General features: G+C 38.5%; 1 protein-coding gene across 19 annotated transcripts in view; it reads right to left on the bottom strand.

The window, feature by feature from the left end:
* ncam1b (neural cell adhesion molecule 1b) overlaps positions 1 to 27637 on the bottom strand; it is a 102607-nt gene that overhangs the window by 18209 nt on the left and 56761 nt on the right. For 5 of the 19 annotated variants that reach the window (XM_059514591.1, XM_059514595.1, XM_059514606.1 and 2 more), the window contains 8 exons: positions 15797 to 15826; positions 12466 to 12616; positions 10075 to 10262; positions 9314 to 9410; positions 8851 to 9021; positions 7322 to 7450; positions 5446 to 5460; positions 4974 to 5006 (listed from right to left, as the gene is read on the bottom strand). In XM_059514591.1, coding sequence (XP_059370574.1) covers positions 4974 to 5006; positions 5446 to 5460; positions 7322 to 7450; positions 8851 to 9021; positions 9314 to 9410; positions 10075 to 10262; positions 12466 to 12616; positions 15797 to 15826 — 814 coding nt within the window. The remainder of the gene's footprint in view (positions 1 to 4973; positions 5007 to 5445; positions 5461 to 7321; positions 7451 to 8850; positions 9022 to 9313; positions 9411 to 10074; positions 10263 to 12465; positions 12617 to 15796; positions 15827 to 27637) is intronic. The other 14 variants (XM_059514598.1, XM_059514602.1, XM_059514609.1 and 11 more) reach the window with 9 other exon arrangements.

The raw sequence follows: 27637 nt of genomic DNA, 5'->3' as shown, positions 1-27637 counted from the left end.
TACCAAACACTATCGTAACTGCAAAAACGGAATGAGATGTGATAAAAATGCAGTAATTAATCTTAATGTGTTCTGGGGGCATAAAAGTGCAGCACGTAAAATGGCAGAAGACCCACTAACTGATGCGAGGAGCTCCAATCCCAAACAATCAGCTCAATTAACAAGCAGCTATTCTACTCGACTGACAGTTTAAAGGGTCATCAATAAACGCTCATCTCTTAAATAATGAAAGTGCAAGAACTGCATGATTAATTCCATCCTCCTTGGCCATCTGTCCCTACAGGATACAGTGAATGAAATTATCATATACACAAGGGAGCAAACAGCAGTAAATTAAATGAGACTAAAAATAAAGAGTTTTACACGTTTGCAAATGAATTTGCATGTTCATTATCTTAATGGCAGCCACATTGAGATATTCTGGGGAGAATTCACCAAGAATGAATTGTGCCATTTATTTGCACGCGCTGACTGTTTTTTTAGCGACAGATTCGCTAAATGCGTAATGCAAATTAGGTAATATTTCAAACACGCCCCAAATGGCGTAGGTTGCAGAATTGGGCTTTCAAAACCATCAGCTGGAATTTGAGCTGAATTGGCCACAACTACAGGAAGTTAAGGCATTTAAGCCTTAAAGTTTTTTTTTTCAAAAACGTAAAAAAAAAAAAGTTACATTCTTTTAAATTTCTTTACTTCCGTGCATTCAAATTTGAACGTCGTATGAGGGTGACTTATTAATCACAGAATTTACATTTTTGCGTGAACTATTACTTTAAATGTACATGGTACTATTTAACTGCTTGAACCGGATTGTGTGTGGTTTGTGAATAAAGACGTAAAATGATGCAACTGTTCAATAAATTTGCCCCTTTTTGTCTTATAAAAAGACAAGCAAAACAGACCAATATATTCCAATCACAGAAACATTGTAAAACCTGTATCATAAGTCAAGATGTGCAAGCAAAATAAGCAACTGTGCAATGAAAAGAAAGGCGCAATATTTTTCTGTACAGAGTCAACATAAAATTTACATGCAGGCAAAAACAACCGATTCATCAAAGGACAAACTTTGGAGAGGAGAGGAGGACCCCTCTAAAAGGTTCAAAGGTGCGTTGAAAGGAAATGCAGTACTGTGAAAGTTACTGAAACATGCTTGAATCCGGAGAATAAATAAACCATTGAGATCAACCACTCACAGCGTCTGCTGTAGCATTTTTAGGGCTTTCCTAATTTGGATATAATTGTACACTGGTAGCAGCATATCCAAAGCAGCACAGGATGAAAAGACGTCAGTGTCGAGTGTCTGTAAACCCGCTGCTTGTCAAAATGTTTAAACTGAACATAAAAGAGCGAGATCGTCGTACCCAGCGATCGCTCTGGGGAAATGTTTTTCAGCTCCAGAGCTTTTGATGTCATTTCCATGGTTGGCAGGACATGGCATCAACTTTTTCTTTTTTTCTTTTTTGATTGCATATTCACCACGGAAGATAATTTGTGCAGTCAGAGCGCAGTGGTTGCTCAAGGGTAACAATCTCCGTTAAAAATTGGGAATGGATGAATTTTCATGACCTGTCTGAGGGGATTTAATTCTAGAAATGTGACAGGAGTGAGTTATAATGGCTGCTTAGGGATGAATGCGTTGATTCCGATGCGAGTGAGAGCTAATCCTGCACATAAGAGGATGGTGCCGGGCCCGAGTGTTTACCTTCTGCTTGTCAGTGTGGATGATGACATCACCAGCACCATGCAAGCCACATGACACAGTCACATCATATGCACGCACATGATTGGTTGAAAGGAAATTGGAAGAGGTTGCATGAAAGATACAAAAATACAGACACAAATGTAACCATGTGAAAAACAGAACAAGTCAAGGGTTAGCAAACTGCAGAAAAACATAAAACCAAGCAACTCAAAATGGCTTTAATTACGAAGATCACAACATTGAGCACAAAAGCAGAGACACACTGAGCAGGATTTCCTCTGAGAGATTGAGCATATGGTCTGGTTAAAAACAGGCTGTGGCTAGAAGGAATACAGCTAAAACCGGAAGCTAACAATAAATTACATTTTCTACCTCTTAGATTGTGTTTTATTAATGTCTACACCTATCCCAATCCCTTACAATAATGCAAAAATGTATGTATGTATGTATGTATGTATGTATGTATGTATATATATACCCTCTAGCCTTAACCAACTGAAAATCACTCAAACCAGTTCACTGTTTACATATTCTGAAGAAAACGTTGAGTGGTGATTGTAAAGATCTGGTGTGGTGTGACAGTTGCTACGGTAATGCTATGCAGCTGCTTGGCTTTCACTGTGTTGCTATACAGTAGCAAAATTGTTCTTTAGAGTGTTGTTATATGTTTACTGGGGTGTTCTTGGCTGTTGCTATTATTTGGTTGTTGAAGTGTCCTGAGTGTTTGAGTATTTCTTTTAAAGCAGTTGCTAGGGTGTTCTTGGTGGTTTCTATGCAGTTGCTAGGGTGTTCTTGGTAGTCACTATGGCACTAGTTTTTTTGTGAGTGGTTGTCAGTGTGTCAGTTCTCAGTTTGTTGCTATGCAGTTGAAAATTGTTAATTTTTTGTTGCTATGCTGTTTGTAAAGTGTTCTTGGTTGCTAGGGTGTTCTTGGTGGTTGCTATGGCACTGGTTGATAAAGACTTGTTAAAGTGGTTATCAATGTGTTGGTTGTCAGGTTGTTGCTTTGCAGCTGACAACTTATGTTATGAGTGGTCCATTGTGTTGCTATGCTGTTAGTAAGGTGTTCTTGGTGGCTGCTATGGACTTGCTTGGGTGAGTTTCCAAAATGCTCTCTGTGGTTAATATGGTGTTACTACAGTTTGTGGTTGCTACAGTTTTCCCAGTGGTTGCAAGCCTGTTGCTATGTGCTTGTTAAGTTGTTCAAAGTGGTTGTTAGCGTGTTGATATTCTGTTTCTAAGTTGTTTTTGGTGGTTGCTATTGAGTTGCAATGTGTTGCCAAAGTGTTCTGGGTATTTAATATGGTGTTGCGACCAATGGCTGTTAACTATAGCCAAGTTGTTCAAAGCAGTTCTTTCTAAGCAGTTGCTAGGGTATTCATGTATTCATGAAAGTTGCTATGCAGTTGCTAGGGTGTTCCTGGTAGTGGCTATGGCACTAATTGTTAAAGACTTCAGAGTAGTTGTCAAGGTGTTGGTTGACAGTTTTTACATTAGGAAAATAAAAGAGCCTGAAGAGGTGAATTAATATTATTGCTTATTAAAGTAACATCACTGCTTTTGCAGGACAATTTGAGGTGTTAAATATACACTGAGCACAAACAGTATGGGATAAGTTATATATTCAATTTTAATACTCAGGGTTACAAGTTTGTTCAAATCCTGTAAGAGCAACAGTGAGAGTGATGACTGCCTTAGTAAACACTACTGATAAGTTGTCAAATCATATTTCTCAATGAAAAACAGAGGAAACACTGAAGTATTGATACAATACTAAAGGATCATGCATTAGTTTTTGGACAAAGCACGTGACACTGTAAGCACATCACACTGGATCTCAATCGCTAAAGAAATATTTAAAGTTGCTAAACTTTAAATACTTTGTGCATACTATTAATTTAATTAACTGAATTTTGCCTAAAGATGAAGACAAGTGGAGGCTTTTTGCAACCACAAAACTAGAACATTGTTATATCAACTTATATTACCTTCAGAAGGATTTTCTTGGTTTATGTTTGAAAGTTCACTTCCAGAATGAAAAATTCCTGATTTACTCAGCCCCATGTCATCCAAGATGTTCGCAAAGTTTTTTAAGAAAAACATTCCAGGATTTTTCTCCATATAGTGGACTTCAATGGTAGCCAGTGGATTGTAGGTCCAAATTGCAGTTTCAATGCAGCTTCAAAGGGCTCTACCCAATTCCAGCTGAGGAATAAGGTTCTTATCTAGCAAAACAATCATTTATTTTCTAAAAAATAAAAATTAACATCTTGCACTACCTCAACATTACATAGTCAGGTTGGAAACGTCACAGGTGACTAGGGCTGGTAAATAAAACGTAACATAAACAACTTTGATTAATTAAATGTTTACCTTAAATATATATATATATATATATATATATATATATATTTTTTGACTTCATAGTTATACATCTGAGTCATGATTGCTGTTGCATGTGGTCTTCCTCTCAGGATCTTCCTGTCCTGTCACTCTGACCTTGCATCTAAAGCACGAGATGCAGCGCTCATGAATGCCAAAAAAATAAAAAATAAACCCAGCACAGAATACGTACTCTGCCAAATTGCTGGCAAATACAAAAGTTGCCATGCCAACCTGCTACTGTAAACAAAAGCTTGCAATGTTGGCCCAACGGTAATACAGTACACGCCTGTATAGCGCTGACAACATACACGGCAGAATGGTCTTAATGGGGAAGAATTAACAGGATTAAAATAACGAAATAACTGACATGGAAAAATTACGTGGGTTACAGGTTCCGAATTTCAGTTTTGATTTATTTTCGATTAATCATCCAGCTCTATGTGTGACACAGGTAGATGTACAGACCCTTACCTTTTTGAAAGTGAAGTACAAAGACAAACAACTAACCATGCGTGACCTTTCCAACATGATTCCATAATGCATAAGGTTGAGCTAGTGCAAGATGATAATTTGTAGTTAAAAAGTATAGTATATAATTTTGTATTTTTCTAAGAAAATTACAGATCATTTCAATAGATAAGACCCTTATCTCTCTGCTGGGAGATTATCTCTCAAAGCCCTTTGAAGTTGTTTTGAATCTGCAATTTAGACCTTCAACCCTTCCAAAATCTATTTCTTTGCGACTAAAGAAAGGAAGACATGAACATCTTGGATGACATGGGGGTGAATAAATTATCAGGAAATTTTCAATCTGGAAGTGAACCACTCCTTTAACATTAAACAATCATAACTATGAAGATCGTCATACAGCTCCATAACAAACCTGTGTCCTCAGTGTGAAAATGAAAAATCCCATCTAGGGAGCATATGAAAAAAGAACATGTTCACTTCTTTTGTTTGTTTGAGGAAAAGGCTAGCATTTGAACTTAAAGACACCATAAGAACATGAGAACCAAGTTATCTTTAATGTGTTAATTTATATCCCAATAAAACAGGAAGTAGCCTTTAGTGTAATGAATGTCACAGCCATGTTGGTTTGATACTTGCTACTGCTAATTTGAGGACAGTCTCATTCCAAAGAGCACAAAAATGTTAATTCAGTAAACTTTTACGAGTAAAATAGCATACGGCTGACCTCATTACAGGCATGGACTTAAATCCATAAAACTCTCATTTTGATTTCATGGGGTCTTTAAATCCTATAACCACTAGACAAGATATTAACAAATAATAAAATATGAAGAAATATCAATGATATCAAAAGATAATGATCACGGGGGAAAATGAACACTTACTTGTGTAAGAATACCCTAAGGGATCCAGTGGGAAATGAAAAAGATGAGAACAAAAAAAAAACAACAACAACATACAAATGGGAAACAAAATAGAAGAAAATCACATAAAATGACAGGATGAAAAAAAAGAAAAGTCTGAAAATGTCAAAGGGTAAAAGCTGGTAAGAAGATCAGACAGCAATACTCTCTCATCACTCATACTTTACCTGAGTTAGAGTCATTACTTCGGCTCTAAATGGGTTTTATTTCATGTACTGACAGGAAATAAATCCCAGCGCACAATGTGTTGAGTGTATTATGTGATAATGACATCTCTGGAAGTCCAAAACATCACACAAATAACCACCAGGAGGAGTAAGAGGGTAGGTGTGTGTGGTGTTTATATGTGATGAGAATATCAACAAAAATCACAGGAATATTCTTGTAGTGTGCAATGCTATGATTGATTTTTATTGATGTTTTGTGCAATGTTTGCAGAATTTTGTCCTGCGTGAGAACAAGATGTTCTGTTCTTACCAGTCGGATTTCTCGTAGATGAATTAATTATTGATATAAGAAATCATTTATGTGATCAGAGTATATATGAATGTGCTTAGCAGCAATAAACCTGCTAAACATATATTATTCACACCGTAATTTGCAAATGCCTCAAGACCAGTGTTCTCATTGCACTGAATTACAAATAAAACATTAATATTCAGTCATTTGTGATCTATTTCTATGTACTGAAAGTCAAAATGTACCAATTTTATATTCTTGTAAAAAAATAAATAATATAAATTTGCTGTGGCGGTTTTTATCTTACCTTTATAGAACATTCATAGGCTTCTACCTATGAAAGATTAAACTAACCACCAGGTTTCTCTTCATGATGAATAATACATAACCTGCATGAGCGCAAAAAAGGTGCAAAACACTGGATAGCCAAGTGGGAACTGTTTATAGGTTGTCAAAAATTGGCAACTACATCAAACCACCCTGGTGTCGCCTAGAAAAGGTGGTCCTTCAAAACTCTGAGAGACACCACAGACAGGCTAACAATTACTCTGAAGGAGCGACAAGAGTTCAGTTCAGTTCAGCTGAGAACAGAGAAAAGGTGAGCCAGTCAACCATATAAAGAGCTCTACATAATACTGGCCTGAACAGGAGGGAGGCACAAAAGAAGCCACTGCTCAAAAAGAGCCATGCAAAGCCTGGCTGGAGTGCATAATAGTGACAGAGTTGCAGTCAGATTATTTTTTACTAAAATTTCACTTTAACTAATCTATCTATCAATCCGAATATTTTATTATCTATTGTCTAATATTATATTTTTTATTATTTTACATTTTTATATCTTTAGTTTTCATTTTAATGTTACATTTTTAGCATTTTAGCATTTTTATGTGCGTTTCATATACATATTCTATACAGTTCTATATTTACTTATATTTTCCTGAATTATCTAAATGCTGAAATCCTCTTAATTTAAGATGTTAAAATTGTATTTGATTTTAGTTAATGTTTATTTTATCTCAATCAACTTTTTTAATGGTTTTAGTTCTAATTAACAATATTACCCTCATACAGCATGAAATATTCATTAATTGATAAAAAAATACACACTTAACCTTTAATATAATGTCATTATGCAATGCCAGATTTGTAATTCAGTAAAATTAGAGAATTGGTCAAGGGACAGAAAATATGTTAATATTCAAACTACTTAAGTCATTACGTCCTATTCTTTAGCACCATGAGCACAAATTGTATATTTTAGCGTTTGCATCAGCCAAAGACTTCACACTTGCTGGTGAAGAGGTGTGTGGGCCGTCACGCCATGCTGCGCTGCTGTTGATAGAGCCATGTGCTCCTGAGAGAGAAATGTGATACTCACGGATATGCTCAGTTTTGAAGACCACTGCCTGGCTGCTGTCGCCTTCACCCTTGCCGTTGATGGCAGACATCTTGACTTCGTAATCGGTTTCGGGTTTTAGGCCGGAGACTGTGACTGAACTCAGTCCTGCTGGGAAGCAGCGAGAAGCAGATTTAATCAAAAACTCATTCATTAATTCAGAAACAACAGCATGCATGTTAAATGGGCAACATAAAACCTTGCCACTGAACATGAGGAAATACATTTGACATTTAAAACTACAGGCATAAAGTAGCTAAAACATGGCTAAAATATTACTTAAAGGGATTTTTCACCCAATAACAAGAAGTCTGTTATCCTTTATTCACCCTCATGTGGTTCCTTCTTCTGCAGAAAAGAAGATATCCCGAAAAATGTTGTTAACCTACTAGTTTTGGTTACCATTGACATCCACTGTAATAAACACTGTGACATTTTTCAAAAATATGTTCTTCTGTGTGTAGAATAAAAGATACACAGGTTTTAAATGACAGGGTGAGTAAAAGATGAAAGCATTTTCACTATGCCCATTTTATTACTTACGGGACCATTTATGATACATAACCAGCACAAGTTTCTAGTAAATTGTATGTAAAGCCATTTTTTAAATCAATTGTTTATTTTCTGCTTGCGTTTCATTACATGCAAACCTAATTGAAATTTATCACGCAGTTCATAAAAATAATTGCATATTAAAAACTGTACACTTGTGTTGCAAATTGATTTATTTTTTTCTTTTCCATCTAGTTATAAGTTTCTGACACCCAAAAACAGACCATTTAGTTTAACTGAAGTATTGGCTGATGAAAATTTAGCTTTGAGATTACAGGAATAAATTGCATTTTACAATACATTAAAAACAAAATAGTTACTTTAAACTGTAATAATATTTCACAATATTACTATTTTTACTGCATTTTTAATCAAACAAATGCAGCCTTGGTGAGCATAAAAGACTTGAAAAAAAAGAAGTGCATGTTAAATGTGACCACAGATGTGACATCAATACAATAATTTCTGAATTAATTATTTTGGTCACACTTTACTTTAAGTTCCAATCTTGCCATTAACAAACCATTAACTATGACCTCAATAAACTCCTAATTTGCTGCTTATTAATAGTAAGGTATTTGTTAAATGTAGGAATTGGGTAGAATTATGGATGTAGAATGGTCATGCGTGTATATATATATATATATATATACTTTATAAGTACTAATAAACAGCCAATATTTTAATAATAGGCATGCTTATAAGCAACTGGTTAATAGTGAGAATTGGTCACTATACTTAAGTTTTACCATAATTTTTAAAGTATAGTTTCTATAATTGTGTGTAACAAATACTATACTATACTATATCTACAGTATATACTTATTTCAAAAGAACAAGGAAAATTCTGTGATTCCATGATTCAGTACAAGTCCATTATTAAAGTTTGCAAACCATGCAGTGGTGTTGATAATCCACATAATATGGCTGGTTTTCCTCATTTCACGTGACAGACTCACCGTCTTTCACCTCATAGATTCGCTGCACCCATTTGCCTCGGCCCACCGCTCTCCACTTGGCTCGGTACTTGAGCACAGGAACTCCTCCAGTGGACTCGGGCTCCTCGAAAAGCACCTGAGCCGTGCTGGAGTACGGCTGCACTTGAGTGATGGACGGCGCCGAGGGCACATCTGCACCACAGGGGAGACACTTCACAAGACGCAGTGGGACAACTGCACTTTAACAGCTTATGCCCGATTATACGGCCTGATTGTACAGTTTTGTGCTTCAGCACCACTTTTACAAGAGGAAAATTTGAGCTATTGCATTGCACTTTATTGAACAAAGTCTACAATTGCAGGTAATTTAAAAATACAGTACCTCAAAAGCAAAAAACACCCAAACACTCAATGTCAATGCGATTTTCTACTGCCATAAATGAGTATATTGTGTTTGTTTTGAGATCAATACAGAGAAACAGACCAGCTGGGATCACGATGAACTCTTTGGATTCGGTCCCGATCTCATTGGAGGCAGAACAGTTGTAGTTGCCAAAGTCGCTCTGAGACTCTGGATTGACCTGGGACAGATCAAGCGAACGCATTAACCTCTAGTCTCGATCTCAGCATTTATCTTTCAAACATGCATTTTATCACTGCCGTTCCATTAGATGTGTATTTACTTCTGACAGCGTTCTCCCTGTGCTAAAATATTGATAAGATGCATAGGCTGCAGTAATGCAGTAATTTTTTTCTGGGAAAAGCTCACGAAAACAGGTCCAGGTCACATTTCACCCCAAAATCTAAATAAATCAGGTAGGTAAAATATGTATAATACAGAAAATGCAGCTTGTTTTCAAATCCATTTGGATTGTAGTTATTTTTGAACAAACCTTTCAAGTGAACAAATTGTTCTTGCATGCATTGACTTCAATTTCTTTCACATGAAATGTGTGACTGCTTTCCTACCTTCAAAAACTAACTAGCATTAACAAATAGCATTTGGGTTTATGCTGTAAGAGAAAGAAACATTATATTGGTTGGACCTACTGAATGTATCCAGGATCTGGGGTTTGGATAATGTATGGATTGATGTATCATGTAACACAATACATAAAAAACACACTTCTTTCTCTTGATTTAGGGGTGAAGTAGCACATATTCTTTGTCCAGTTTTATAAGAGTTATCCATCTGGGTTTATGTGAATGTTTATGTTCTCAGGAAGGCGTCTGCGTGGGCCGTACCTCCAGGTAGCTGGCGGAAGGCATGTTGTAGATCTTGATATTGGAGGTGTTAGCATTAGGCAGCTGGAAGCCGTCTCGCTGCCACGTAATAGACACATTGCTGGGGTGAGCCATCACTTCACAGCTGATGTTGGCCGGGTTGCCCTCCCACGTGTAGACCGTTACAGAACCCAGGATTTTCGGGGCATCTGTGATGAAAGGCAAAGCATATAGACACGAAAATAAACACACCTGCTGCTAGTGCTGACCCTTCATCTACCTACCACCCATCTACATCCGCTAAGGGAGAACAAAGCCTCCCCTCTCATTACCGTTGATACCTTTATTCTGAGGATAAGCTGGTTAAAGATCAAAATGTCCAGGGCTTAAACACAGAGTGCTGAAATCACAGCGCTGTGTGATGCTGAACACATGCATAAAAGCCAATCACGTTTCACAGGCTTCAAAAGGCCCCTCCTCCGAGCAGCCTCCCTGAATAGCATGCTGGGGGGAGACTTTAGGCACGATGCTCATGTGATGTACTCGATCGGGCCCGCGTTCCCTCACAGACTGCGTGCGAATAGCTCCAGGCCCGCTGAGATTCTGTTCTCACATTCATCAGAGTTTCAGATGTCATTAGTCCCATCACAACAATACACGACTGGTACAAATGCACTAAACATGCAAAGTGGGAGGCTGGTATTTTCACAGCATACGCTGGCGCTAATGTGAAAACAAATACAAACAGGCACAGTGGAGGGAGCACAATGAGAGCAAAAATGGGCGGTGATGCTTTGCTTGCTATTGATTGCAATTAAAACATTGAGGGAAGAGAGTGCTCCATTTTTGATGGTACAGCACTATAAGAATCGAAGAAAAGTAAATTGGTACATTTTTAGTCTGAACTTTGTCTTTGTTAGCAGAATTTAGTGCTTAGATTAAATACTACTGGATATTTCATTTGAGACAAACATAAACAAGATTAGGAGTTTGTTCACTAGTATAAATACGCATGGCATTTATGCAACGAAGAGACCAAACTTCTAGCATTAACTGCCTCATTTTCATTCATCAAATATGGCATTTATTGTTCTAACCAGGCATGATGCAACAAAACAACAAACAATAAATTTGGTCTCTTCAGTGCAAATCTTAACCACTATTTTCCAAATCAGCCTTGATTAGCAACAAGACATTTAGTCAGTGAAAAGGTTTTTAATTGGACACATCATGCTGGATAATCCCACCCACTGTAAAATCTCATTGGTCTAACTTTCAGCTCCACGGTAGCTGTTGACCAATCAAATGCTGGTAACTGAATCCATTAAGCTTGTCTGCTGTCAATTAATAAATTTCAACTTCAAAATTAAAATTAAATTTAAATGGATGAAGATTTTCCAAATATTAAGTAAAATAAAAACAGATACATATAATACACTAAATAAAAAGTATTGAAAATGTATGAAATGTATAAACAACCATATTAACATTTCTTAAGCAAAAGTGTTTTTTTTTATTATAATTTTTTTCATCATGTATTATCAGTATTATACTCCATATAGGATACAGTATATATCATCCAGTACTGGATAATTACTTGTGCATGCTTATTTCTTCTGTTCTTACATTTTGAACACATTTGCCATCATCTAACACTTAAAGTTCATCTTTAGAAATAATAATAATTATTATTTATTATAAGGGGGAAATATGTTGGTTGACTGAAGTTGCCCATTACATATTTAAGTAATGTGTGGGAAACATATTTTTCTAGTTTTTATTGTAATTTCATCCTACGCAGCTATGATTGATTCATGGTACATTTTTATTATAATTATTAGTAAAATTAATATTAGCTATTAGTTATTACTATCAGTTACTGGCCATAACAAACCAGTTCTGCAAAGATTTTAATATAACTGCAACCTAATAGAAATGTAATTCATAATTTCACTTGTGTTTCTGTGGTATTAACAGTGGTAATTAATTAATCAATCGATAACTAAATGACAATTAAACAAATTAATAATAATATCGACAAAAAAAAACAAAAAAACTTCAAATTCCCTTATATACAGTAACTGACTCATGCAGCATTTTTGCACTCAGTGTGGACAAAAACTTTGTCACGTTGCACTTGGTTAGGACACAGTGTGATTGAAATCCATTGGGAGGCTTTTTCAAATTATTGGTGTCCTGTGGTGGGGGAAGGGGGTGGTAATGTTGAGGGGTGGCTGTAGTTTTGATACATTAACTAGCAACCTCTACAGAGCTGCCATATGCTCTCTGGATTGCAGCCGAGCAGCAGTGCTGCTGTGAATTAAACATATGCCTCTGAAGCATTTCAATGTGGTATGCAACAGTACGCGTGACTGATAAAAGCTAATGAGGCTACAGATACTATAGACTCACAGCGTACTTCCAGATACACGGGCTGCGCCGTCTCTCCGATGGCATTGCGGGCGGTGCAGAGATACTCGCCGGCGTCAGTGTACTGAGCGTACTTCAGGGTGAGAGAAGACACACGGGCGTCACTGCGGACCAACACATCACCATCAGGACTCTGAAGACAGAGACAAGAGGGGAAAATTCACTGAAAAAAAAAAAAAAAAAACATATAAATGCTTTTGACTTCCTTCAGCCATTAAAACAACAGCTTCCCACTGATGAATATTCTGTCATCGGTTGCCCACCCTCATGTTGTTTTAAACGCATAAGGCTTTCTTTCTTTCTAGCACCACAGACTGTCAAAATGCCAAAAAGCAGCATAAAAGTGGTTGTGCGGCTTTAATAGACTTTAAAAATAACACAAAAGACATATGAACTATTTTTGTTACTTTTATAGTGCTTTGATGCTTTATTTTTATCCTTTTTGGAGCTTCTTGTCACAATATATTTTAATTTTGTGGTCAAGAGCAACTCTAGATTTTGGAAAACACATCAAGATGAATAAATGATGACAGAATCATAACTATGGGTTAACGATTCCTTAAAATTAATAAACAAGTTTGCCATTATCTTCCTAAATGTATTACACAGTTTGCAAATAACTCCACTTCATTGAAAAAAAAAATATATAAAAGTTCTCGACTTTCAGAGAAAAATGGCCTTTTGAAAAAATAGTCATATTTAAAGTATGTGAGGCCTGAAACAGGCTGTATCAGAGAAGTAAACCTGGTAAAAAAAAAAGTGGTTTGCTGAACAGCAGATATAAATAAGAGTCTTTTTACATGCTGAGTCTTTGGAGCGAAGATGTGAGGGGGAACATCAATAATGCAGAACATAAGGTAGGGGAAGCCACTTCTACACCACTGTTACTTCATCAAAAGCTACGTCACACGATCTCAGCTGGCTTGTACCATTTTACAACGTCCCAGTGCTCAAATTAAAGACAAGCATAGATCTTAACATGCCACCCTTGCATTTTCTTTTAGCTTGCTGTTCTACTTAACCTTGTGGTTCTTATGAAGATGAGTGCCATCTATAACCAATGTCTACACAGTGACTGTGCAATTTGCATATAGCAGGGGTGTCAAACACGCGGCCCGCGGGGAGGATACAGCTTGTGAAGGAGTCTTAACCGACCCACGGGTTGATTAGAGAAAATGAAACAAAAGAACATTATTTTGCTTTATCCATAAATTTAAGATTTGAAAAATGTAAGGATGTTTATATATGTGAAACACCACAAAATATGGATTATATATATTTAATGCTTTTCTAATGCTTGGAAAAGACATCTTTAATGCTCACCAAGGCTGCATTTGGTTAAAAATAAAAACTGTACTATTGTAAAATGTTTTTACAATTTAAAACAACTAAGTTGGACTTCACTGTTTTAAAATCTAAAGCATTTCTTTTTACTATTTCAAGAAACAATTCTTATTATTATTAATGTTAAAATGTTGTGCTGCTCAGTATTTTTGTTTTGGATTAAATAAATAATAACAGCATTTATTATGAAACAGAAATCTTTTTCTAAATAAAGTAATAAAGAAAAGTCTTACTATTTATTATTGCAAGCAATGCTAGTTACATAATCAGCTTACGTTCTTTCAAGCAACTACTAAAGTAATGCATTACTGTCCTGTTTTGAGACAAATTGAGAGTGAGGTGTGAAATGGCCTTTACAGTTGCCAACTTTAATTTTTTTGTTATTAAAAAGCAAATAAGCAAACCCAGCCCAGGTAACAAGTAACGCAAAAGTAACGTAATGCAATTTTTCCATAAAAACTAAGCAATGTGATTAGTTACTTTTTAATGGAGTAACACAATACTGTAATGCTATACTATTTTGACTATTATGTTACATATAATTATTACTATTAATTTGTATTCATAAAATATATATTTAGGATATATAAAGTTGCGTTTAGTCCAAAATAATGACTTTATCACCCTTGGTGTACCGCATTGCGATCATGTTGTACTAAAAAGCAGTAAGAGATCTAGCACGTAGTGATACAAAAATGTATAAAAGGAAAGAAAAACGAAGTGATTTGTAACAGCTATTCAAATATCGTTCAGTAGAGACAAAGTCTATTTGCAGTGCTTTACACTGAATACTTGGGCTTAACAGATCTAAGAATGGATGGAATGAACTCGCTTTCTCTTTCACACACTCACAATCTCAGACAGGACGGTAATGAGGACAGGAAATGCATTGGAGTTTCGAAGACTTCATCAAGCACAACATTAGTATTCCCCGCTCCACTTGGAACTGAAAAAACTCCTCTCTCTATATTTCTGGTCAGCCGCTACCCCTTGCACAAACTTTGCTATGAATGAACTCGGCAGAAGCATCGTTTCAGAGACAATAATTATGCCGGTGTTGTCCCAGGACTGAGTCACACTTACATAATGCTGAGCCTATTCATCCAAAAACCACCCAACAGCCACCCAGCAGATCTGACTGGGCTAATTGAATAACCTCCTAATGAGAGCACTGAGCCCCGTCCAGCCCATTTCCGGCCCTCTTTCCCACAGTGTACCCTGTTCTGCTTTGCTCAAATGGCCAGACCATGACCCCCGTGCCATGGGACGTGCTCTCGTCACTGGAATCTGGTTACTATGTGGTACTGGGGTCAGAGTGCGGTCTGTAACACTGAATCTCTATGACAAACAGCTATACATTTCAATAAGCACATTCAACAGACTTTCTCTCCCATTCTTCTCTGATAAGGCTCTATTTGTTCATTTGCAACGCGAGAACGCCATCCATATCATTAAAGCTTTAGAGCCATAGTTTTCAGCAGAAAGGTCTTTTTAATAATGCACGCCAGTCTTCTGCAAAGCTTGGATGGAGGTGGCTTCCTCAAATGTCTATTTTTGTCAGGGTGGGAAAGGTCTCAAAGAAACGTCTCTGCGTGAACAACAACAAAAGCATTTTGTGCATAATTGATAACTTACGAGAAAAGACCATTAAATCACAATAACACTAACAAAAAAAGATTTTTTTTCAAAATATGATTCCTTCAAGAATGCAGTCTTATGATGTCATAATGAAACATAATGATGTCGTAATGACTTAACTGATTAGATACAGAATGGAAAAGAGGTCATGCACTGAATAGAAGTTGAAAACTACAACTACATTCCACTCTCAGATGAAGCATAAAGCTTTCATTGTAATACAGTTGACGGATCTGATGAGATTTCAGAGATCTGATGGGAAAGAGGTTTATGGAGTTGATGGCTAATCTTCATAATTCAGTTTATGGAGACATGTATACAGAATCTCTACCTTGTGCTGTTCGGGTCGAGTCCAAGAGGCCTGCAAAGAACACAGACAAAACAACATAAAGAGGCAAAGCAGTCCTTATGAAGGAGTCCTCTGTTATTGAGAATTAAAGCACTGCACATTAAATACATTTGTTTAATGAATAAGCATATGGGCTAAGAATCAAATATTACAAAGTGAGTTATATGCATTTTTTAATGATTAAGCATATGAGCTAAATATGAAATATTACTAAGTGAGGTATATTGCAAAAATAAACAAAAATATCATTCTATGAAGCAGATGAAATGTTCTGGGTTTTTTTCTCTTTTATTTTTTAGCATTACTCACTCAGTTAAACAAATCTGAATAAGCTAATCGTTTATTCTGGTTAATTAAATTCTGCTCACACAAACACCTTTTAAAGCTCAAAAAATTATAAAACAAAAGTAATAAATGTAAAAATTCAAATAAAAATTTAAATAGAAAAAAATGAAAACCACAGGGCAAAAATAAATTAATAATAAGAAGAATAAAAAAATCTGAATTTGCTTGAAAAGCAAAACTGTTTTTAGTAGAGGTCAATGATTAATAAGTTATGCCGATTAATCGGTATCGACAGTCAATTGCTGGAACAAAAGTCCTTTTTTTCTCTCAAACATATGTACTTTATTTACTTCCTCTTTTACACATTCACACTCCACTGATGCCATTTGGGATGTGGAACTGAAACCAGACAGCTAGACAAATACATATGCACATTTTACTTACACCTTATTATCAGCGATTCTATTTCTTTCCTACGGTATAAGGTAATGTATAACTCCTGAATAATTTAACTGGATGTCTGAGACATCCTGGCTAATGTTGTTTGTAGAAATATTTTTATTCCATTTTAAAAGTATGGTACAGTACAGTTTTTTTATTTAGTTTATTTACTTTCAGTACTGTTTTTTATATCATTTTATTATTATTATTATCATTATTTTTATTATTAATAATAATTTCAGCACTGTTTTAGTTTTCATTCATTATAAATTTTAAAAACTCGGTCATTGGCCTGTTTCAATCCTCACATACCTTAATGGTCGATTAATCATTATCGGCTGGTGTATTTATCGGCTGTGGCATAGCAAGTGAGTGAGATAATTCGCCTCAGTTCAAGCTGCATATGAATCAACTATATTTTCTTCTTTAATATTTGCAGCACGAAATAAACAAATATTTGAATGCATGTTGAAAAAAAATCTGAACAATTTAATACAAAAAAATGTCTCATGAATCGATCAATTGGAGTTTAAAAAAAAGATGGATAACACAGCTTTTTTTTGGGAATAGTTGACTTAAATGCAGAATTTTAAAACTAACTTCACACAATATAACATGATTTTATTATCGTAATTTTTACTTTATTTGTAAAATATGACGATAATCTTAGTTTGATATTTGTAAACATTGCACAAAAATGCTGCCATATAGGCTATGAATGCAAACACAATTTTGGCATAGCGAACACAAAAAAACAAAACAAACATTATTGAGGGGATATTTGATTATTTGTTAATAAATTAATGTTTTCTGAGCCAATGTAGCAAAAATTAATTTGACGAACCTGACTCGCTATCTGTTCATTGGATGTGCCTTTAGAGAGAAATGCATCTTTATGGATTACATAATGAAAAAGTTTTTGTTTTCGATTTAAATTTTGTTTTAAGAAGAAAGAGGAAGAAAGAGGATCCATTCGGACTCAGGTCGAGAATTCTCAGATGTTGTTGGACAAGGGCCAGGCCCATGCAGGGCTCTATTCGTTCCCTTGTTTCAATTAAAATTTCCCCCCAGCTTGCCAGGCACCTAAACTACTCGGGGCCCATATGCACCTGCATACCCTGCATACCCAGATGCTCTGCCACTAGTTATCAGTAACTGAGTTATAGTTATCAGTAAAATCCACTATAAGTCGACCTCTAGTTTTTATTAACCCTTTGGCAAATTGTTAGAAATTTCATTTATTATCAATAATTTTGCTTCTCAAGAAAGTTTATTCAATGTTTCGAAGGCATTTAGATATTTATACTGGAAAACAAGATAAAACACTGATTGATAAATTATTTTTGCAGTGCATTATCATCTTGAAAAGAATGAGTTCTTTAAAAATAAAAACTTCAGTGTTATTAATAACAACATAAAAAAATTAAATAAAATGCTGTAAGTAATGACTTCCTTCGCAATTTGCAGAGAACAAGACCACTACATTTCTGAACTCTCAGAAAATAAGTACAAAACTGTCACTGAAGCGGTACTCTATGATACAAAAGCTAAAAGGTACAACTTTGTGTCTTATTTATCCCTAAATGGTACATATTTGGATCTAAAGTGAACATATTACTACCCTTTAGATTTTGTACACAGTGACACAGAATACTGAGACCACACAAATAAACACTTCGTGCAATCACTTTCAATATGAAAGCATCTGAAGTTCTCTGTAGACCCACAGCACTTCACATGGAGGCTGCGCGTGCACATGCTTAGCAACACGATGCAATGGAAAGGAAACCGGTTGACATGTTACAACACACTGAGATTATCACCAGACAAAACACATGGAGAGCAACAGGTGCTAATCGAACAATGTCTGAAATGGTCTGCGCTTTGTGTTAGTGCAACTGAGCTCAGCAATGTGTCTCTGTACTGTACAAAAAAAGCCAAGAGTTGAACATTTTGCAAGAGCATCAGAAAAAAGCCAAACCCTTGACAGCAGGCTGAGTATGCTAGTCTTGCAGCTTTCATTTGGCTAACTACCTCCCCAGAGACCTGCATGGGATAAACAGTTATGATCAATGCCTTTTATTCTGCAACGCCGTCTAATTGCTACTAATTAAAGTTAATATCTTAGTATAAACTGAAGCCCTAGGCTAATGACAAATGCTTGAATTATATTTTCAAGCCTGATAAAGTACCAGAACAAAATAAACAAGCTGCTCATGTAAATGAAATGTTCAGTTCCTTTTCAGGAACTCGAGCTGCGTCGAAACGCTTTTGGGGAACGTCCCTGACGAGACCGACTCTGAATATCGTGTGCAATCAGTCCATCGGAAAGGCGTGACGTCACGGGCGGGGTGACGTAGCGACCAGGAAGCTATAAAAGCACGTGCCGTGCAGCTGGCTTCAGCTTCGAATCTGTCAGCAAGCGCTCTGTGTGTGCATGTCAAAGTCTGTCCTGTTGGTCCTATTTATTGTTGTCTGTCCCTTAGCCATTAAAAGATCGCTAAAACAGCTTAATATGCCAAAACAAAAGCAAAAGACCTAACATATGAAGGGCGATTCCAAGCCACGTTATAGATTGTGTGTTCCTCCCTGCCCTCGCTACATTACGAGTGGGGATACACACAGTTTGTGCGTGGCTTGCCTGGGATCGAAGCACGCTGAGTCGGCTCTCGAGGGGGCCGACTGCCCGCATTGTGAACGAATGCCAATGCGGACGCTTCGATCCCGCAGGGCTCTCTTCGAGAAGTGAGCCTTCGCAAGCGTTCCTCGCGATGCCGGTTCCGCTTTCGCCGAGGCGAAGCCGCGCCGGCATTCGTTGGGTTCGCAGATCGATCTGCTGGAAGGTATGGAGACGGGCACGTCCTTATCTCCTACGTTCCCACCAGATCTGCCTGATTCCGGGGTTTGGAAGCCCGAGCTTCGGCTCTTCCCCCCGAGCGTCGGGCTTGACGCTCTGCCTTTCTTTCTCCGAGGAGATTGACACCTAGCAGCGTGGAAACTACTGCCAATGTATCTCAATGGGTCCTGCGCACAGTGGAAAGACAATAGTCGGCCTCCTGCAGGCTCTGGTTATGGAACAAAAAAGTGAATACCCTTTTTAGGAAGGAGGCCATCGAGGTGGTCCCTCCTCTAGTCAGGGAGTCCGGGTTTTATAGCCGGTATTTCATAGTTCCAAAGAAGGATGGGGAGTTGCGTTCGATCTTAGACTTATGTCATCTAAACCTCTCAGTAATGTCACTGAAGTTCAAAATGCTCACTGTCAAACAGATTGTAGCTCAAATCAGATCCGAGGACTGGTTTGTCACAATAGATCTCAAGACGCATACTTCCATATCCATCCTTCCACAACACAGGAAGTTTCTGAGGTTCGCTTTTGGGGGCAAAGCCTACCAATACTGAGTACTTCCCTTTGGCCTCGCACTCTCACCCCGCACGTTCACGAAATGTGTGGATGCGGCTCTGGTATCCCTCCGTATGCAGGGCATCTGCATTCTGAACTATATCGACGATTGGTTGATTCTAGCTCAATCAGAGCAGATGGCGGTTCGACATCGAGATGTCGTCCTCGCACACATGGGGGAGCTGGGTTTGAGACTAAACGCCAAGAAGAGTGTACTTTCTCCAGTTCAGAGAACCACCTATCTAGGCGTAGTGTGGAATTCGACCACGATGCAGGCACGCTTGTCTCCTGCTCGGATCGAGTCGATCCTCACATCAGTCGAGAGAGTCAAAGAAGGCCAGTCACTCACTGTCAAACAATTTCAGAGATTGTTAGGGCTGATGGCAGCTGCGTCCAACGTGATACCTTTTGGCCTGCTGCACATGAGACCCCTACAGTGGTGGCTCAAGTCCAAGGGCTTTTCCCCGAGGGGAAATCCACTTCGAGTTATCAAGGTCACGCGGCGGTGCCTTCGTGCCTTAGACATGTGGAGGAAACCTTGGTTCTTGAATCAGGGCCCGGTGCTGGGAGTTCCTTGTCGCCGTGTAACGCTAGCGACAGATGCGTCCCTCACCGGTCGGGGTGCGGTCATGAGTGGCCACCCTGCCCGCGTGGATGCGGCTCTGGTATCCCTCCGTATGCAGGGCATCCGCATTTTAAATTATATCGACGATTGGTTGATCCTAGCTCAATCAGAGCAGATGGCGGCTTGACATCGAGATGTCGTTCTCGCACACATGGGGGAGCTGGGTTTGAGACTAAACGCCAAGAAGAGTGTACTTTCTCCAGTTCAGAGAACCACCTATCTAGGCGTAGTGTGGAATTCGACCACGATGCAGGCACGCTTGTCTCCTGCTCGGATCGAGTCGATCCTCACATCAGTCGAGAGAGTCAAAGAAGGCCAGTCACTCACTGTCAAACAATTCCAGAGATTGTTAGGGCTGATGGCAGCTGCGTCCAACGTGATACCTTTTGGCCTGCTGTACATGAGACCCCTACAGTGGTGGCTCAAGTCCAAGGGCTTTCCCCGAGGGGAAATCCACGTCGAGTTATCAAGGTCACGCGGCGGTGCCTTCGTGCCTTAGACATGTGGAGGAAACCTTGGTTCTTGAATCAGGGCCCGGTGCTGGGAGTTCCTTGTCGCCGTGTAACGCTAGCGACAGATGCGTCCCTCACCGGTTGGGGTGTGGTCATGAGCGGCCACCCTGCCCGCGGTCTGTGGAGTGGTCGCCATCTAACATGGCACATCAATTGCCTAGAGATACTAGCGGTCTATCGAGCATTGAAATATTTCCTCCCAGACCTGAGAGGTCACCATGTGTTGGTGAGCACCGACAACACATCAGTGGTCTCTTATATCAATCACCAGGGGGGTCTGCGTTCGCGCCCCTTGTACAAGCTGGCACACCAGATCCTTCTGTGGTCCCAGGGCAAGCTCCTCTCGATCAGAGCAGCGTATATTCCTGGGAGATTGAATGTGGGAGCAGACATACTGTCGAGACAGGGGCCGAGGCCCGGGGAATGGATGCTTCACCCCGAGGTGGTGAAGCACATATGGAGAGTATTTGGTACAGCCCAGGTGGACCTCTTTGCGACTCAGGAGACATCGCAATGTCCCCTCTGGTTCTCTCTAGTTCATCCAGCTCCTCTGGGACTGGACGCTATGGTACAGACCTGGCCGAGGCTTCGTCTGTACGCTTTTCCCCCTATCGCTCTGCTCCCGGGAGTTCCGGCGAGAGTACGCCGGGACGGGGCCCGTCTATTACTAGTAGCCCCGTTCTGGCCGGGCCGAGTATGGTTTCTCAGATCTAGTCTCGCTCCTCGACGGCTCTCCGTGGGAGATACCGATCAGGACAGACCTACTCTCACAGGCGCAGGGCACGATAATTCACCCTCGCCCGGAGTTGTGGAAGCTGTGGGTGTGGCCCCTGAGGGGGCACAGCTGTTAGCAGCTGGTCTCTCAACCGAGGTTGTTGAGACCCTACTCCAATCCAGAGCTCCCTCTACGAGGAAACTGTACGCCCTGAAGTGGAAGCTCTTCACTTCATGGTGCAGAGACCGCCAGCTTGACCCAGCAGACTGCCCAGTTGGTACAGTTCTGGAGTTTTTACAAGCCAGGCTCTCTGCGGGGTTATCCCACTCCACCTTAAAGGTTTACGTGGCGGCCATAGCTGCTTTCCACGTCCCTTTCAATGGTCAGTCAGTGGGTAGACACCCCCTAGTTACACGTTTCCTCCGCGGTGCGCTGAGGCTGAGACCTCCAGTACGATCCCGTGTTCCCCCCTGGGATTTGGTTGTGGTTCTAGAGGCTCTTTGTAAAGCTCCATTCGAGCCAATACAAGATATCTCAGATAGACATCTGACACTTAAAACTGCCCTGTTACTGGCAATCACCTCACTAAAGAGAGTTGGAGATCTTCAGGCCCTTTCGGTGGCCCCTACCTACTTAGACTTTGCCCCTGGTATGGCCAAAGCATTCTTATACCCTCGAGCGGGTTACGTTCCGAAGGTTCCCTCTGTTACACCACAACCTATCGTACTGCAGGCCTTCTGTCCTCCTCCCTTTCGGGAGCCAGACCAAGAGAAGCTAAACTGTATGTGTCCAGTGCGAGCACTGGACGCATACGTCCACAGAGCTGCCCTGTGGAGAAAATCAGACCAATTGCTTGTTTGCTACGGTCCTTCTAACAAGGGTTCTCCTGCCACCAAGCAGACCCTTAGTCGTTGGATAGTCGAGGCTATCAACGTCTCCTATGAGTCCTCTGGTCTTCCCCCTCCTTTGGGGGCCAAGGCTCACCCTACTCGGAGTATGGCGGCCTCCAAGGCCTTCTCAGCAGGTGTGTCCCTCTTGGACATCTGCAACGCTGCGGGGTGGTCCACGCCCTCCACATTTGTCCGATTTTATGATCTTGACATGCGAGCCACGCCGGGCTCTTCTGTTCTCTCGTCTTAGCTGTGCTCTTTTGACTACACACTAGGCAGGGATTTGGAAGTCTGGCAGCGTGGGCACATCGTTCCCCAAAAGCGTTTCGACGCAGCTCGAGTTCCTGAAAAGGAACGTCTCAAGGTTACGTATGTAACCCTAGTTCCTTGAAGGAACGAGACGCTGCGTCGCAGAGCCATACTCCCGGCACCCCTGCCGGCGCTTGCTTCCCTACTCGAAGCTGAAGCCAGCTGCACGGCACGTGCTTTTATAGCTTCCTGGTCGCTACGTCACCCCGCCCGTGACGTCACGCCTTTCCGATGGACTGATTGCACACGATATTCAGAGTCGGTCTCGTCAGGGACGTTCCCCAAAAGCGTTTCGACGCAGCGTCTCGTTCCTTCAAGGAACTAGGGTTACATACGTAACCTTGAGACGTTTATTGTTGGCATTATTACATGATGATTATTCTGATTAGATCAGGTGCCCAACACCTCAGGTCTGCTATGATCTCTCAAATGCACACAATGAATCTGGGATGATTACAATATGAATGGAGAACAAATCCATATTCCAGAGTTAACGAGGAGTGAATTATTGGTGTTAATTATAAAATGCTAAACTACATGTAGAAAAGTTATGTGCAGTGCAGCGAGGGAGGCTGGAACACAAATGGGATAAAGGTATAAAAGTGCCTTTGTCAAAATTCATTACCTTCCTAATGGGGTCATAGCATATTTTTTTTTGCAATTATTATTTTTTTTTTTTTCACTGGGATTCACTATGTTAGTATAGGTTTTTTAGAGGCAAAAAAAAAATATTTACAATAATGCTGTCTAAAAAAATTAAGATCAGATTCAAATTAGGATCATAGAATAGGAATCATGTTTAAATAAAATTTAGCTGCTTGTTTTGGTTCATTCGGGAGAAGAGTATTACTGTTCAAAATTTTGGTAAGTTTTTTTAAACAATAATATTGTGGATACTATTACAGTTTAAAATAACTGTTTTCTATTTTAATATATTTTTAAATGTAACATATTGCTGTTATGTAAATCAGAATTTTCAGCATCAATACTCCAGTCTTCATGATTCTTTAGAAATCATTCTAATATGCTGATATGATGCTCATTTCTTAGGTATTTAATGTTGAAAACAGTTGTGCTGCTTAAAGAATTGATTTAAAGAAACGCAGAGTGAATCACAAGTGAACTGACATCACTACATTTTTTACAACAGAGAGAGGGGACGAATGTTCACGCATGAATGTTCACACATGATTTACAAGGCGTACGTCATCATGCTCCATAACCGTTTGCCTGAGGCTGGGAACTACAGGTAATAATGAAACATTCAGTTTATTGCACAGACCTACCGTTTCACTTAAAGGGTTAGTTCACCCAAAAATGAAAATTAGCCCATGATTTACTCACCCCCAAGGCATTCTAGGTGTATACTTTATTCTTTGAGACGAATCCAGTCAGAGTTATATTAAAAAATGTCCTGTCCTTCCAAGCTTTAGAATGGCAGTGGGTGGGTGTTTTTTTTTCAACAGTCCAAAAGAAGTCCAATTAAGTCCATACATCTATAATAAAAAAGTGCCTCACATGGCTCCAGGTGTGAATAAAGGCCTCTTTGAGCAAATTGATGAATTTTTATAAGAAAAATATCCATATTAAAATATAATAATATATATATTATATTATTATATATATAATATATAATATATAATATATAATATAAAAATAAACTGTTTTCTCTAGTTTGTGCTAACTGTCATATGTGCAAGCCATTCCAGGCGGATGACGCAGGACGTATTAGAAGTAAAAAATTTGGATTTTGATATAAGCCAAGAGACTGGTTTTCCTTTGCTAAAGTAATGAAACTTTGCTTCCTTTGCTCCTGTAAACAAACGTTGGTTCTCGCGAGAATAGCATATTCTCACTGGCGCATGCGCTACACATACATTGTATGTCATCAGCCCAGAAACATATACGACAGTAAGCGCAAGCTTATAAAGTTTTAAATATGGATATTTTTCTTACAAAAACGCACCTATTCACTACATGACACCTTTATTCACCCCCCGGAGCAATGTGGAGCCCTTTTTATTATGGATGGATGTGCTTTATTGGACTTCTTTTGGACTGTTAAAAAAAACACCCACCCATCACCATATAAAGCTTGGTTTTAATTTAACTCCAATTGGATTCGTCTGAAAGAAGAAAGTCAAGAAAGTGGCAATTTTCATTTTAGTTGAACTTACCCTTTAATAAGACCTCACTATATCGTCACGTGACACTGGAATTAATTCTGTACCTGCTTTTTCTACTCTCAAAGTGATGGAATCCCTTGATTTGCATTACAACAATCTCCAGCTAAAAATCCCTTTAACTCTTTCCCCAGAATTTTCTGTTATTCATGAGACAACACATCCTTAGTCATCTACTGCATCTTTGCTTTGATAATATTACTGAATATGATACAGATGTAGCATATGATAAAAATGAGATTTTCTCAGCGTTTTGTTCTAAATGTTGCTTTTTTTTATGAAGCCCACATTCAAGTGTTGATAAAAAACAATGCTTGAAGCTAGAATAAAACAGATTTTTTGTTTGTTTGTTTGTTTAAAAAAGGGAAAGAGGGTCTGATCTTTATTTTGATGTACTGTATGTTCAGATATTCATACAACAAAATATTGAAAAGGGAAAATCTGCAAAAATGCTGAAGTCACCAACATCATGGATGACATGATGGTGAATAAATTAACAACAAATTCAAATTTTGGGGTGAAAAATTCTTTAAGATTTTTGATACATTTATTTGGAATAGAAATATTTGTACAATTATAAATGGCTTTACTGTTTCTTGTGATCAATTTAATGCATCTTTACTGAATATAAGTATTTGAATGTAGTTGTAGGTAAGTATAATGGAGTGACAAGAGTTGATCCAATTATATATTTTATTATAAAAAATTATATGTTTTCTGTGGGTAACACTGGATATTGTCTAACAGATTATTAACAGCATAAATACACAGCAATTTCTTACTGAAATGGAATTCTTGGCTGCCAACCCGTTATGCCTTTTATACTTTAGATGAGATAAACCACCGATGCTCTGAAAAAACAAAAACACTTCAAGCTAAATCTTGGAACTCTTCTTCCACTTCACACCGTTCACTTAATTTGTTTGGGAGGACATGCAGAGCAACAGCTGCTACACAGCCAGACACAGCACAAGTTCTGCTGCTGATTTTACTTTTATAATTAGCGTTTTGTTGTTAGGAAGGGAATAATAGCATCTATTCTGCATGCTTATTACAATACCATAACTGGACAGACCAAATTTCAGTGTCGTTGATGTGATGCAGCAACCTGAAGTCATTTCCGAAGCTTGGTTTCAATAAAATATGTATTTTCACAGTACAATAAATTCTTTAATCTCGACAGATCAAAGCAGAATTGATCTCTCATACCCTTTAAAATGATTTCTTATAGTTTTCAAAATCTTACATCAGAAATGTAATTAACAGCGTGCCACAGACACTGATGAGAACACAAAGGTTGTATTTAACCTGAAAGATTTCTTTAATATATTCCCTCTTGCAGGATAAAAAAAACATCAACACGGTTGCTGTGAAAATCTGTGAGAGGGACAGTGTCCATATCTCCGTTTCATCAGATCAGCTACAGTTTGCCAGGAAACACTGTTTACCAAGCTCAGGGAATAGGTGGCTTTTCACTGGCTGTGGGGTCACTGGCACGAATGGACAAAGCTATCAATGACAGCACTAGCATAGGGCATTCATCTGAAAGAGCATTGTGTCTGAAAACAAGAGCTGCCCTACACATGCCCTGCTCTTTCTGGAGTGTGTCTGAGGGGTTTAGGAATTAAACACTCCCTCAACTTACACACATCTCAAGCTATTCATACTCTTGGACTGTGCAATATTATTTTACTCTGTGTCCATTTTAATACTACAACATTTATGTTAAAGTGCAGTTCAGCCCCTATCAGAATAATAAGTTATTCGGATTATTTGCTCATGTCTTTCAAACCCATGTATCTTTTATTATTCTCCTGTGGAATTTAGGTTTTATCAAGCTCTTGTGTCCAAGAAGTCTATTATGCTCACCAAGGCTGCATTTATTTAATAAAAAATACAGGAAAACTGTAATATTGGCAAATGTTACAATTTAAAATAACTTTCTATTTGAATATACTTTAAAATATAATTTTATAATAATTCTTTTTTTTTTTTTTTTTTTTTTTTTTTTTTCCCCATATTCAGTTGTGTTTTTACCAAATTCTGAATATTCTGGATTGCATTTTAATGGAAAACTAATTCCATACAGGCTTGAGAAGATGAGTATGTTGATAGAAGTTTCATTTTTAGTTCGCCTATCTCTTTAATGTGCTCTACAGAATTCTCAAAGGAGACCCAGAAAGGAAGGCACTACTGACAATAGACAAGAGAAAAGTGGCTGATGTATTGGCCCTTGTTCAGAGGTTGAATTTTCCTCTTGTCTTTCAACTGGATTGTGATAAGATGTGGTCTATGGCCAATTCTTTATTGCCCTGCGGCGCTCATACCCTGCCATTTTTATGACCCGCTCATTTGTCTGGCACCTTGGTAAGTAGCTCAGAAACTGCAATATATGACAGTCCTCAACTCATTTTTTACTGACCCAACTATTACAATCAGAAGATAAGATACCAACGGGGTCTT

This window comes from Carassius carassius, chromosome 28, assembly GCF_963082965.1.
Source record: "Carassius carassius chromosome 28, fCarCar2.1, whole genome shotgun sequence".
Classification (NCBI taxonomy): Eukaryota; Metazoa; Chordata; class Actinopteri; order Cypriniformes; family Cyprinidae; genus Carassius; species Carassius carassius.
This window is presented reverse-complemented; position numbering and strand designations above follow the sequence as displayed.